The sequence below is a fragment of the Phoenix dactylifera genome, chromosome 5 (genome assembly GCF_009389715.1).
Source record: "Phoenix dactylifera cultivar Barhee BC4 chromosome 5, palm_55x_up_171113_PBpolish2nd_filt_p, whole genome shotgun sequence".
Taxonomy (NCBI): Eukaryota; Viridiplantae; Streptophyta; class Magnoliopsida; order Arecales; family Arecaceae; genus Phoenix; species Phoenix dactylifera.
Genome location: NC_052396.1, coordinates 13,416,111 through 13,430,072, shown reverse-complemented (window position 1 = coordinate 13,430,072; position 13,962 = coordinate 13,416,111). Strand labels below are relative to the sequence as shown.

General features: G+C 40.4%; 1 protein-coding gene across 5 annotated transcripts in view; it reads left to right on the top strand.

Annotated features, from left to right (window-relative positions):
- LOC103703829 (phospholipase D delta-like) overlaps window positions 1-13,715 on the top strand; it is a 73,525-nt gene extending 59,810 nt beyond the window's left edge. The window contains exons 9-11 of one of the 5 annotated variants that reach the window (XM_039126838.1): window positions 6,663-6,860; window positions 12,946-12,971; window positions 13,055-13,715. In XM_039126838.1, the coding sequence (XP_038982766.1) occupies window positions 6,663-6,860; window positions 12,946-12,971; window positions 13,055-13,235 (405 nt within the window). In that variant the 3' untranslated portion in view covers window positions 13,236-13,715. Of the gene's footprint in view, window positions 1-6,662; window positions 6,861-10,473; window positions 11,192-12,945 lie in introns of those variants that run through there. The other 4 variants (XR_005512012.1, XM_026803314.2, XM_008786839.4 and 1 more) reach the window with 4 other exon arrangements.
- Window positions 13,716-13,962: the final 247 nt, after the last annotated feature.

Here is a 13,962-nt window from a genome sequence, read left to right as displayed (position 1 = left end):
TTGTTTCTTTAATAATTTTGTATGTTCGTGTGAACCCAAAGCTTAGTATGGGAGAAATGTTATTGCTAACTATTAAGATCTGTACATATGTTGCATGCCAAATGCGTCCCTTGCCAGACAAGTCCATCATCCACATACTTCACCCTGTTTTCAGACGATGTCTCTTAAATTTCTAATCTTGGAATATCCATAATACCCGAACCTCGCTTGATTAACCAATATGAACACTTTCCTTGTCGCTATGCATTTGTAAATGATTTTATTCATTATAATAATTAATAACTAAATGAAAGTTTTCCCACTTTTTCAACATACATATTGATTTTCTCTAAAAAATTTGGTAATTCTCACACTAATTCAGATAACTTACGTGCAATAGTTGAAAGTTCATCTTGCTTATCTTCCTTGGTTATTCATTAGGATATAAGCTGTCTATATGCCCTCTCTCCACACTTGAATCATTTTAGCCTCTTTGCACATTACCTAGTCTCTATCAGTTTGATTGCTGTTATGTTGTTGGTCTATCTGCCTGTATTGTTGCCCTAGGAGTTAGATGCTTCAAGGAGCACCATTCAGGTGCTAGCTTTCTCAGTCCATATTGTCACCTTGTAGGTATAGTCAATAGTGTAAAGTTGGAAACCTGCCTGGTCATTTTAAATATCAAGACAAAGACCTTTCCAATACCTCGCCACCGGCACCTCCTCTAACTTTCCAACATAAGGGCTTTCATTTCTTCCCATGTGTTAATGTCTGATATACATTATCAGTCTATTCCCAGCTTAATCTTTTGGAGTTAAAGTGGTTAGTTAACATGATACTAGAGGGGTGTTTTTTTTTTCTTTCTTTTCTCCAGCTTTGAAGGCAAAGATAGCAAAAGATCCATCCGCATTTACTCATTGATGGTATCAAAGCTTAGGTTGCTGGTGGTCATGAATTCGTATCCCTTCTAAGTTAGTTATTGCAAAAGATCCATCAGCATTTACTCATTGATGGTATCAAAGCTTAGGTTGCTGGTGGTCATGAATTCATATCCCTTCTAAGTTAGTTATTCATTTAGTTCACCCAGTTTTCATTTTGACCATTTCATTTGTTTTTTTTTCTAACTTGTTTATTACTCCCCTTGCATGTTACAGTCTGATTGTGAATGAGCGTATTGAAGCCTGATATACAGTGCTGACCCATTCCCTAATAGCTTAAAACTTTTGAGGTTAGGTGGTTAGTCGACACCATGTAGCTCCTTTGCCTTCCCTTTTTCTGCTTGTTGGACTCCAGGAGGCAGTTTGATATATTGGCTTCAAACTGTAGTTTTGCAATTGCAATATGTACCCTTCTTTCTGAAAGTTGGAGCCATCCAAAAAAGGACTTAATGCTTGCAATCATTTCAGAAGAAGAAGAAGTCATCTTCAGATTCACCTTCAAATTAAATTTCAGAAAATATCTATCTCTAGATTCACCTTCAAATTAAATTTCAGAAAATCTCTACTATATACGAATTAACATTATCTTGTTTCACACAGGTTCCATGGTGGGAACTTAGGGCCACGGCTATAATGAGCAATAGGGATTTCTCCTAAGTCCTAAGGCCTGATCTTGCAGCTTGCAACTTCAAAATATCCAGCTTTCTGTCCTCATCTTTCAAATCTCCTATTATGCTATCCCATGGGTTTGAAAAGTTCTAGTTAGCGTTTGCTGTACCGCCCCAAAATGCCCGGTTCGGAGCATACCTGTACCATGTCGGAAACGATACAAAAACATTATTTGGGTTGGCACAGGTGTCGTGTACCAACCGGTTTCAAGTAATACTATGATAAAGGGTGAGAAAAATGGCTTGAGAGTTGTCTTAGTACAAGATGCATAATGTACCTTACCGATCTGTATGGTACCAAACCGATAATATGCTGGTATGGTATCTGGTACTGAGATTGTGGACCTTGGTTTTAGTTTGTTGTTGTAGAGACATGTGAAACTGATCATGGGGACGACACATTGCAGTTTGCTGCCTTAGGATGTTGTGTTTGGCATTTGACTGATTCTGGTAAGAGAAATCAATATATACTATCACGAAATTCGGATATCAGAATCATGTTCTTCTTGGATATTTAAGAGCTATTTTTCAATTTTTCTAACTTGAAGAGGCTGATATGAATTACCTCTGCCCATTCAATTTCCATAACTTCATCATTCTCTTATCTATGTTATTCACTAGCTTATGTAGGTTTTACCTGCAACATAGAAAATTCTAGTTGTTGTTGCACATGCCTTATAGGGTCAAAGAAACCATCTCGAACCGGACGGTTCCGGTCGTACCTGTTAGAAGTATGCCCTAGAAGCCAATATGGCAGACGCATTGTATGAATTCTAGGACATAACAATTGTACTTGATCATTTTATTTATCAATAAAATTGGGTCTTCTTTTCATTCATGTTATTATGTGTCCATGAATCGTCCTAGAAATTAATAAGATAATAACACATTCTTAAAAGTTGAGAATTTAAGACATGTGCCATTAGGTAATTCCTGAACTGCTCCTGATCGAAGGATCATCACGAAGGACGGTGATCGATCCAATAAGATTAGTGTACAAATCACTTTTCTTGATGAACGAGTCTTATGTCCACAGTGTGGCGACACTGGGGTGATTGTGCAAGTGCTTGTTAGAGAATAAGGATGCTGAACGTGACCAAAGCAAGAAGTCACTTGGATGTCTATCCACTCGTCAGTGACTTGACTTGATGCTGCAGTTTTATAACTAGTACTTAGATCTGCGATGCCTCAGCTAATCAAGGTGAGGTTGCTGTAGTTTGACGAGCACATAAACATTGGTCCTAAGGGTCCTTGTGGTGCAGATTGGCTGCGGTAGGTTCACGGTCGGATTAGGGCTGCATCTAGATGGGATCTATCAACCTTGATAAATTAGAAGAGATCCTATGTGATTTATGAGACTAAGTTCGAAAGACCTTGGCTAGGGCAGTTCTGGAAAAGGAGTTTTCCAATCTCGAACTTGAGTCAAATAAATCCGACATAAGACAGACGATGGGGTTTGACGAGTTATCCATAACCTCCATCATGTCGGGATCCATGATAGAGGTACTGTATCATATGCTAACTGCACCTAGAGGTTCATCCCTTCCGTTTTGCTGGGTTGTCACTATATGCTGCTAGGTGTCACTAGTGGATTGTGAGACTCGAAGGCATTCACTTGGCAATCAGTGAACCCTAAGAGTAGAGTTGAAATCGTTTCAACCCATTAAAAGGAGTTTCGGATGATATTATTATAGAGATCATAATATATCTCGCTACCAGTCAGAATAGAACCTACGGGGTCACACACATTCGAGGTTTTGATTGTTCCGAAGGTTGGATTACAATTTGGAATCGAAATTAAAATTGATTGTCAATTTGATTGACAATTGGTTTAACCAGTTAAGAGTTAGTGAGTTAAAGAAGAAGAAATTGCAATTGGATTGCAATTTAATTGATTTAATTGGACCTAATTAAATTAGGCTTAACCTTACTGGATAAGGATGGAAAGGCCTAATTAATTAGAACTTCTTATTAGATAAGGAACTTGATTCATGATGTCCGATTCAAGTCCTAATTGGATTAGGATTCATATAAATCAATTTGGAGGACACATTGGGTTATAATTGGATTAGAATTCAATTGGTTAGGTGGGACCATGTAAATTCTAATTGGATTAGGAGACCCACGCATGGAAGGAAGGGAGGGAACCCTCCCTCCATGCGTGTGGAGCAAAGAAGGAAAGGAGGGGCGTCCGCCCCTCCTTCTCACACGCATAAAGAAAGGAGGGGTGTCCGCCCCTCCTTTCCTCTAATGGCCCCACGCCATGTGGAGGGGCAGATGCCCCTCCTCCTCCTGGTTCACGCGGATTGCCACATGGCACATGCACATCCCTTGGATTCTCTTCAAACTCTTTTAAGTAAGGGTTGTGATAGAATTAAGTAAGGGGTGTTGCAGATTTTGGAGGGATGAATCAAGGAGTGATTCATCTCTGAAATTATTCCTTGTTTTTATGGGCATGAGATGCCTATTTAAAGGGCCCTAGCATGAAGCATAAGAAAAATTGAAGCCCTCTGCTGCCGCCTCCCTCTCCCTCCTTCTTCCCTTTGGCTTGAGCAAGAGAGAGAAGAAGAGCCGCCGTCTTCTTCTTCCTCCCCTTCGACGTTCGTCGTCTTTCTTCTTCTTCCTCTCAAAGTAATCAAGGAGTTGATTAAAAGAGAGGAAATCAGCCATCAAAGGTGATCTCTGCAAGGGAGCTAGCACCCCGGTGAGATCTTGGAGCGATCTGTACCTCGTGTGGATACCTGTAGAGGTCGGACGCTTGTGCGACTTCAAGAGAACCAGAAATCCTACGATCATCAGATAGCGGTGAAGTTCTACCCGCTCAAAGGTAAATATTAAATCTTTATAAATTCTATACAATTAGGAATTGTAGTAGATCTGAAATTAATCTAGTCTTTTAATTTTAATCTTTTCTTTAGATTTCATAAATCTGAGTTAGAGAACTCTAGAAAATTTTTGAAATCTACATTCCCTCGAACGTTCATGAGATGAACAACCCCGCGCGTGTCTTTCCGCTGCGATCGTCGCAACGCGTGCAGGGGTAATTCGACAGTACCATGCCGTCCTGGCAGCAAACTGGAATAGTTCCGATAATGAAAACGAAATCCGTTGCCGGAGGGGGAGGAGAAGGAAAGGGAGAAAACGAGAGTGAGCGGGGGAGGGAGGGAGAAAGAAGGGGGATGGCGGAGGCCGGCGGAGGGCCGGCCGGCCTCCGCCACCCTCCCTCTCACCCTTCTCTCTATTTTTCTCTCTCCCATGTGCCCTCTCTCCTAGCTCCTCTACTGTGTCGGTCGGCCCAGCATGGCAATGCGCGGGCCCGTACCGACCTGTGCCGCTGGACAACCGGTCTGGTGCCCGGTATCGGCATAGCAGACCATGTGCCTTATTATTGTCTTTAATCATTCAAGTGCATCCTAATGTTGATGCAACCACTTGTGACTATCCACATTAGTCATCATCTCACAATTGTTAAAGAAGCTCTCTCGTAGTGTATCTCCTACTCGAGGACCACTTTAGATCTCCTGTTCAGAATTAACAAGCGCAACTATGTTCTAGGAGACTATAGACCAACCCTGGCTTGACAAAATTCAACTAGAATTTAAGATAGATGATGATAGGGGAAGAAATAAAAGAAATTTTATCATTTTCTGCAAACGGAACACAATTACAGCAAGCTCTCCTCTTTTATGACTATAACCAGTCATGACTATTCCCAAAATATGAATCCTAGGAAACAAGGATTTTGCCTTGTACTTTCCTAGCAAAAAGTGCGATCAAAGACTTTTAGCAAAACTCATATATCTGTAATTTCCCATATTGAAAGCCATCAAAATTTCTTAAAGCACATTCTTAATGGTTTTAAGATTTTTCTAATCTAATAGGCTTAAAGCAGACCATATAGTTAATCTTCCTACTCAAATAGTTTTCAAAGTCCATTAAATAGTGCCCCAAAATTGCATATGAATTCTACATGAAAATAGAAATATGTAATCTTCTCCCAAAGATTTAAATAAAACTATCCTGCAAATTCAAAACTCAGCAAATAAATACTTGATTTGAGACTTTCTCAACCCTAAATCCCATGGTTTTCTATGAAAACATGAACTTCTTGCAGCGATGTTTATCGATGTCTGTATGCATGTACCTAAGAAATGTTGTAACAAATTTCATTCTGTTATCTTTTATACATGCAAATTCTGCCCATTCTCATAGTTGATCATTGATGCACAATTAATTGGAGATGGCCTGTGCTGTATCGGAAGAGCTAGAGAAAAGACTAAATGAGGGATAGGTCTAATTTGATTATTTGATGCCCTAAATCTGTTTTTGGGAGAGCATTGAAAAATTTTAAGATTAAGGGCAAATAAAAGTCAAATAAACCAGTTCTAGGGTTCTGGTGTTCGGGAAAGTCAAAGGGTTCCGGGTAAATGAGAGAACCGATAGTTGACATATAAATGAAATTCAAGAAACCTGTGCAGAATAAAGATGATATAAGCAGAAATAAAGATAATAGAAAAGATATGGACAAAGTAGAGGATAGAGAAGGGCTAAATCTGGCCTCAAAAGTTCAATTGCCTTAATTAATTGGTATACCATCCACTACCGGCCGGCCATCAGGCCATTTAATAAATTTACATGACTTTCTTTCAAGTAAACTAGGACTCTTAATAACCAATAACTAATCCCCAAATCTTTCCTCAAATGAAAAACTTGGAATAGCACGTAACCCTACATATAGAGACACCTGAAGCATTCAGAAATCAAATCCTAATGATTTCATGGCTGCCCAACCCAACGGTATATCTAAGATTGGACCCTTTTACAACAATTTCACTTAATATAGGAGACTAAAACCTATTTTTAGAATTACCCAAACAAAAGTTGTGAAATATAAAAAATCTGAACTAAACGTTTTTATCCCCCATCCGTCATATAATAGGTATCTTATTGGAAAGCATGTCAAAGGTATTTTCAGATTCATATCTGCAGGTACTAATATTTGTTATCATTTTCAGACATTCTATGATTAATACAAAAATTTTGGAAGGTTCTCATTTTTCAAAACTAATTCTTTCAGGTCTTGTCCCAAAAGTACCAGAGATTTATGATATATGTTCATGCAAAGGGGATGATAGTCGATGATGAGTATGTTATTTTGGGGTCAGCTAATATTAATCAAAGATCTCTTGATGGTTCAAGAGACACTGAGATAGCAATGGGTGCATACCAACCCCATTATGCATGGTCTGAGACAACAGGTTATCCGCATGGCCAGGTTGGTGAATTTTTCTCCTCTTCATATTTCTCTTTAGTTTGAGTGGGTATTGCGCTGCCCTTCAACCAAGTATAATACATTATACACTGAAGATTCACACATCAACATTAATTGTTATCCAATTTATCTAGGTTGTTGTATATTTCATATACAGTAAAATTCATTGGTTATGGTTATTTTATTGTATAAATTAGCATCAATCTAAATTATGAAGATGACTAACTTGTATATCTCTTGTAGATTAGACTTTAGAGAATGATGTCTTCTGTACAAGCAAATTTAGAATGGCTTTCTAATTGAATGCTTAACCTGCAAGCCGTCCCACCTATACAGGGACCACTATATGATTCAAAACATGGCTAATCAATGTTTGTTAATATTTTTTTGCTGGTCCTCGATGTACTCTGAAGCCTCTCTGAATTGTCAAATTCTAAGTCTAGTTTTCTAAGTTAGGAAGGCATGCTGTGAAACATACTAGATCAGCTGGGGATAGAATCCTGATTAAAATCAAAGGCAGATAAGCTCATGAAACCAAGAGGCAAGATGAACTAGACATGGAGATATCTGGATACAGGAGAGGCACGGTTTGACATGGGAAGTGGAACATATGTAGGTCATAGATAATAGGAAAGACGACTAGTTGAAGCACAATCCATGATGATCATGGTGAAGATTTGGGATAACTTGATTTTCCAGCATCGTCGCATTAAATTGGTTGACGAAGTCTCGAGAGACTCCATCCCTCTACTTGATGTCTAATAGTCCATCCAAATTTCAGCGTTCTCTTCTGCTGTTGACGAAGTGCGTCGAAAACAACCGACCAAGCTATTCAAAAGAATAAATTGAGCTCGGTTGAAACCCAAGATACCAAAACTGAGTTGCCTTACGGAGTGTGGCAGGGAAGGCACAGCAGTGTACTGCATCAGAAGCACCTTGAAGCATTATGAGCAGGGTCGGCGTAACCATCCCGAACCGGACGGTTCTGGCCGTTTCGAACCATACCGGCAGCTCACCTATATGGTTCGGCAACGAAAACAAATCATTTGTCGGAGCTAAAGAAGAAGGAAAGAGAGAACGAGCGGGGGAGGGAGGAAGAGGGAGGGAAGCCAGTGGAGGTCGGTGGAGGCAGCAGGATTCGAAACAGGGGAACCCGTTGCGGCCTCGCTCCCGCGGCCTCCGCCAGCCTCCCTCCCTCTCCCTCTCTCCCCCTTCTCTCTCTCCTTCTCTCTCCCATGGTTTGTGTGTGTCGTCTCTTCAGTCAATACAAACCGGCATGGCCCGTACCAACTTATACGGCCGAAAAATCGGTGCGGTGCTCAGTACCAATTCCGCCGACCTTGATTATTGGAGCTTTGAAGCTCTCCAAATGGTCTACAGAATCCGTAGTTTCCTCATAAGACTTCGGCTGGAGCATCTTGAACCGAGGTGGGATTGGCTCTTCTATTATTTTTTGCTAACAAGAGGGCTCCAAAGTGAAATCAAGATCGTCCAAATGGCCTAAAGCCCGCCTACTTAGGGCTTCGTTGCAGTGATCCATCTCCTCGATCTTTCGATCAAGGTTGGCCTCCCGCTTACAGAGCTGCTCTAATTGTTGGGGAGATGAATGGCCTAGAGTAGAATCTTTATCTGAACAGGGGCTTGGTGAGCGTCACCTATTAGCCTGCTCAGGACTCCGTGGTCGGGTATGCCGACTTTGTTGCGCCTGTCCAGGCTTTGTGGACAAGAATGATGGCTAGGCGGAGCAGGAGCCAGGGTTGGATTTGGCTCATTGGGACGCTGTTGGGTTACAGTTGCTTGTTGTAGACCCTGGACTGTGGCTGGCAGGGTTTGCACCTGCTGCACGAGCAGATTGGGCATAATAGCTGCTACTTGCTGCGTTGGTTGAGCCTGGTGGCATGAAGCACTAGACGCCCCTTGACTTCTTCTCGACTTCATGGATGAGTTTTCACATCTCTCTTGTACTTAGGGATAGACTCTTCCTCTAGCATCAATTGCTGCTGAAATCCAAGGCCAATTGATATTGGTGTGGTCATGAGGTGAAGTTGAGGTCGACTTATAATCCGAAGTGAAGGATGTCAGATTAAATGAGACAACACTATGATTGGAACCGCTTTCGGGATGTTGATCCGACATGAAACAATGTTCACTTGCCATAGGTTTTCCGACAAGGGACTCTTCGATGCTCAAGTTAGTCGAAATTTAGGGAAACAATGAGTGAGAGAAAGAGAGAGAATGATTTGGAAGGCTGGAATGGCTTACCTAAGGGTGCCCTGATTCCCCTATATAAAGGATGGGGTTGGTGTCCGTTACTGAGATTAATGAGGCATGCAATAACAGCATGGTAATGGCATGTCATGCAATAACTGCACAGTAACGATTCCCATATTGTGCATAAGGCGATAATTGTGCTAATCATGCGGTTATGGCTGAGCTGGCATAACTGTCGTTGAGATTGTGGCTACGTGATTGATAAACATTAATCATCTTCCAACAGTCTTTAAGGGTATACATGGTGCTTCTTTTCTACTTGATCGGAGTGGGACTCCACTTCAGCCACTACCAAGGTACCGCACTTTGGGAAATACTGAGGTACCATACTTCAGGCAATACTTAGGTCAATATCTTGCGAGGTCGGGTCTCCAAATATCCTCCATATCAGACGCATTTTAGTCGTTCTTCCACATTGCCTAAATGAAGTCTTTTTTAGCCAACATTTATGCACACTACAGTATTGATCTTTCTTGTAATTGTCTGGCAAAGAAACTTCACCGGAGGTGAGCAATATTACTTCATACGTGAACGTAGGGAGTTTGATGCCCCAGTGCCAATGAACTCCAAAGCAGATAAAATTGTGAGAAAATTGACATTGTTGCCATACCCTGTGGTTTTTTCTGGGCTTTGGTATTAGGTGAATATCATTGATATTCTTTATGTACAGGTGACAGGTGCAAGAACACAATTTGCTTTCCCGATACAAATATTCTTCATAATTTGTATCAGCAATTGCAAACCCTGCCTAAGGAACAATTTGGTTCAATTCTGGTTGTCATCCAATTATCATACACCAAATTATTGTGCAAAGAAGTTTGTAATATAAGTTGGATTGTCATTTAGATCTGTGAAACAGGCAATAAAACAAGTCCCCCAATACTAACCCCTTCATCCATCATCACCATTTATCCTTGTATCAACATGACCTTAAGCAGAAACTCAGATATTTTGCCTTGCATTTCTGTATCTTTCCTTTCTTTTCCTTCACTTTATCTGTAGCCAAGGAAAGAGCATTGGATGCTTGCTTTCTACTATTCTCGCTTCATAGGTCCACTTCCTAAGCAATGTTGGCTGGGGTGCCCATGTGCTAGATTCCTGCTAGAGAAATCACTGCTATAAATATCTTATGGCAAAGGGAAAAAGAGTATCATTTCAAGATTCTTGGTAACTTTGTTAGTGTTTCAAGAGGAGGCAGTGCTATATCTGTGGTTCAAAAGCATTCAAAAAGATCAAATATTCCTTAACAGTTTCATAAAATGCGAACTTCTTATATGAAGACTGTTGTTTTTACGTAATTTTTAAATTGTTCATGTTCTTATTGTATAGATCCCTTTTGCTGTAGATATACGGATACAGGATGTCACTGTGGGCAGAGCATCTTGGTATGGTGGATCCATGCTTTAAGTTGCCCCACAGTTTGGATTGTGTAAAATTTGTGAATGGAATAGCTGTTCAGAACTGGGCAAAATACACAGCGGAGGACCTAATTCCACTGCAAGGACACCTAATCAGGTACCCAATTATGGTCGATGCTGATGGTACGGTCACAACGCTGCCTGAGAAAGACAGCTTTCCTGATGTTGGTGGTAAGATATTAGGCGAGCCTACTCCACTTCCTGACCAGTTAACCATGTAATATCTCTAATTCCATTTATTTGTTTAAGGGACAGCTATAATTAGCAGTTTGCACGATTGGAAGTTTGGAACTAATTATCATTGTATTTCTCCTGTTACATAAGTGTATATGTATGTCTCTGTGTGTCTCAAGTGTTTTCTCTTTGTATATTGTGTAAATTAGAGATGAAATTATGAAGTGGGACCTGTAAAATGGACTGCAAGTTAGCTCCCATGGGAAACTTGCACTCAATAATATTTGTATATTTCATCAAGAAGCGCAGCATTGAGATTGATTTCCGATGATGATATTATTTTTCAGGTTGTATGACTAATGATTCTTTTGGACTATATAGTGCTCAATGCTGGTTGTTAGGAAAAGCAGACCGGCAAAACCTGGCCATGGAAGGGAATATGCTGTTGCTAGCAGCGTTTCAGGATCTGAGACGCAAAATTGTTTTCCTGGTCAGACCCAAGTGCTTGAAATACAGGTTGTCCAGCTCTTGGGGATGATGGAGACTTGGCATTATGGTACGTTGTACCAAGCCGAACCGCACAGTACGGAACGTACCATGCCGTACCGTTTCGGTACCAGTATTCAGTATGGGTGTGGCATACCGATACTCGATACACAAAAAAAAGTTCGTACCATATCAATACTGTGCTAGAGTGGCACTGGTTCATCTGGTACTGAGATAGGGAACTTTTTTTAGAATCCATTGGCCTATGACAAATATCCATCCCCAAAGTATCGGCAAAGTTCATCCAAAGAGATGAAAACCGTGCGATACTTCTTGGGCAGTAGCAGATGCATCGGAGTTTTGGTTTGATCCACTTTTTGATCCCTTGGTGGTGCACGTCCTTTTGATGTCTCATTTGATCCCTCGAGGACCTAACATGCTGCACAAAATAGTGGCAAAGGTAGTGGCGAATCGTCTCCATCTTATGTGACATGAGATGTTCACATGGTATATATGTTGAGTAACATTATAGAAGGATCACACCAATGATTAATGAATCATAGATGCGAAGTGGTGGTCTTTTGGTTTCTTAGTAACTCATGTTGTTCTAGGCCGAGTTACATATTTTAAGCCTACACTCATTGTGTCACTATATATATAGGATGATAGGCTCTGTCATTAAGGTAGAGACTTTAAGCAGACGAGCGGGTGCACTGTAAGAGTAAATGCACTAAATGGGATTCAAATATGAATACCTTTTGGAGGTGATCACTGATGTTGAGAAGAGTATTCGGCATAATTAGTTTATATGTCCTTTAACCTCAGAGGTCTATGTAAATATATTTGGTATGTTCTTGTGCTTTGACTGAGTCAATTGTTGATAGTCTTCTTAAGATCAAATATACAGACAAAGTTGGATCTTGAGTGCACTAGCTAAATTTGTATAAATGCTCAATAAGGAATCCCCTAGCCTCAATTTGAGGGAGTATATCAGTATGTCTATATGAGGTTGGACCAAAAGAAAAACTGGCCAGTAAGATTTATAAAAATTATTTTTATTATATTTTATTATTATTATAAATAAAATATTTATTTGTGAAATTATTTTAAAAATAATTTTGGGGTCCAACTGAATTACATAATAAGAATTAAGAATTATATAAATCAAATATTCAATCAGTGATATTTTTTCGATCCTATTGGCTTATGTGGAATATAGTGTGGTGGAAGGATAGATAAACAAAAATTGTAAGCAAAAAAAAATTCACTAATTTAACCTTCTTTTCTCGGGGGTTAATTGCAAAGTATTGATGGACATTTTTGCAATTTGTAGAAGCCCATAAATTCGGAATTAAAAGAATATAAGAAGAACTCTGAAAAATAGTTTTTCAGTGATGATTCTACGGCCGAGAATAGAAATCCCTAAAGATCCCATGCATATCATTGTCGAGAGTTTTATGTGGTGGCTATAAATAGCCTGGGTTGGCCATTAGAACTATAAGTTACGCAGAAAAAAGCGAGAGCCATGAAAACCAAAGGAGAGACAATAAGTGTAGATCTTTTGGAAGGCAATACGCTTGGATTGCTAGTGGTGAGATCTGTGTTTCTATCATCTTGTTCGTTGTTTTGCAGAATTTTTTTCTTGATTTTCTTCCGCTGAGGGGAAAAGATTCTGGTTTTCAGAAAAATCATCCTTCGGCATTCAAAAAGGCATTGATTGCTGTTTACTTTGGTCTCAGCAGGAGGATGACTGCATGAATCGAAGGTTAATTCAGATGTATCCTTGGGACTGGGTTATCACATCAAAGTCTTTACCCAACGCTGGTCCTCACATGTTTCTATTGATAGGTGGCCTGCACCTGTTAATGTTTCTGAAGTGGATTGTAACTCGAAAATTTCTGAGCGTCTGGACAATTGCAGGGATTGGGACTCTCATAACATTCATTCTATCCTTCCTGATAAGATAAGAATGTCAAATTATGGCTGTCTGTTCGTATCTATCCATACTAGTTCTGCTAACAAGGTTTGACTGATGGAGGTGTACAATTCTCCCAGGAGATCTCCAGAAACAACTCAAGGTGAATTCTCATGGATTTCGAAGACCAAGGCAGCCCCGAGAGTCCGCTACTTTACCGGCAGCGAGCATGCTGGAAGCGTATCCCTTGTAAGTTGCTGCTAGCCGTCATCTTCAACATCACACAGACTGTGATCTATGTGTTGATAGATAGGAGGGCAATAGCCATGCTTTCTGTGAATCTTCCTTTGCCCGGGCAGTTTCGGGCCAAATATTCACCTCCATCCACTTGCAAATCATGTTTGAAACACTAGACGATCTAATCTATTCACTTCCACTCCAAGGATGCCCAAACTATGGTTTTAGATCTTGGATGATTTGGTATAACAGATACAAACGTGTTGCTGCCAAGGAAAGAACACTGACCCCCATGTTTCCAATAAAGCAATTCTGATGGCTATGAATGCAAGCAGGCTGCCCGCGATGTTTGATTAAGCTCAATTACTGGTGCCCCCTCCACGGCTCCACCTGGATCATTGAAAATTAACTTCCATGGCACCGTAAACTCTCAAAGAGCAGGGGTTGTTGTTTCTGATCAGAGGCCATGAACACCAAGTGCTATGTGCTGCTTCAAAATAGCCACCTCTTTGTACCAGCCAGCCGATGTCAACGAAAACCTCCCTCAGCCTTCAGTTGTATCTTTTAACTGAAGCAGCAGCAGGGGCGGCCCAATGTATTTGGG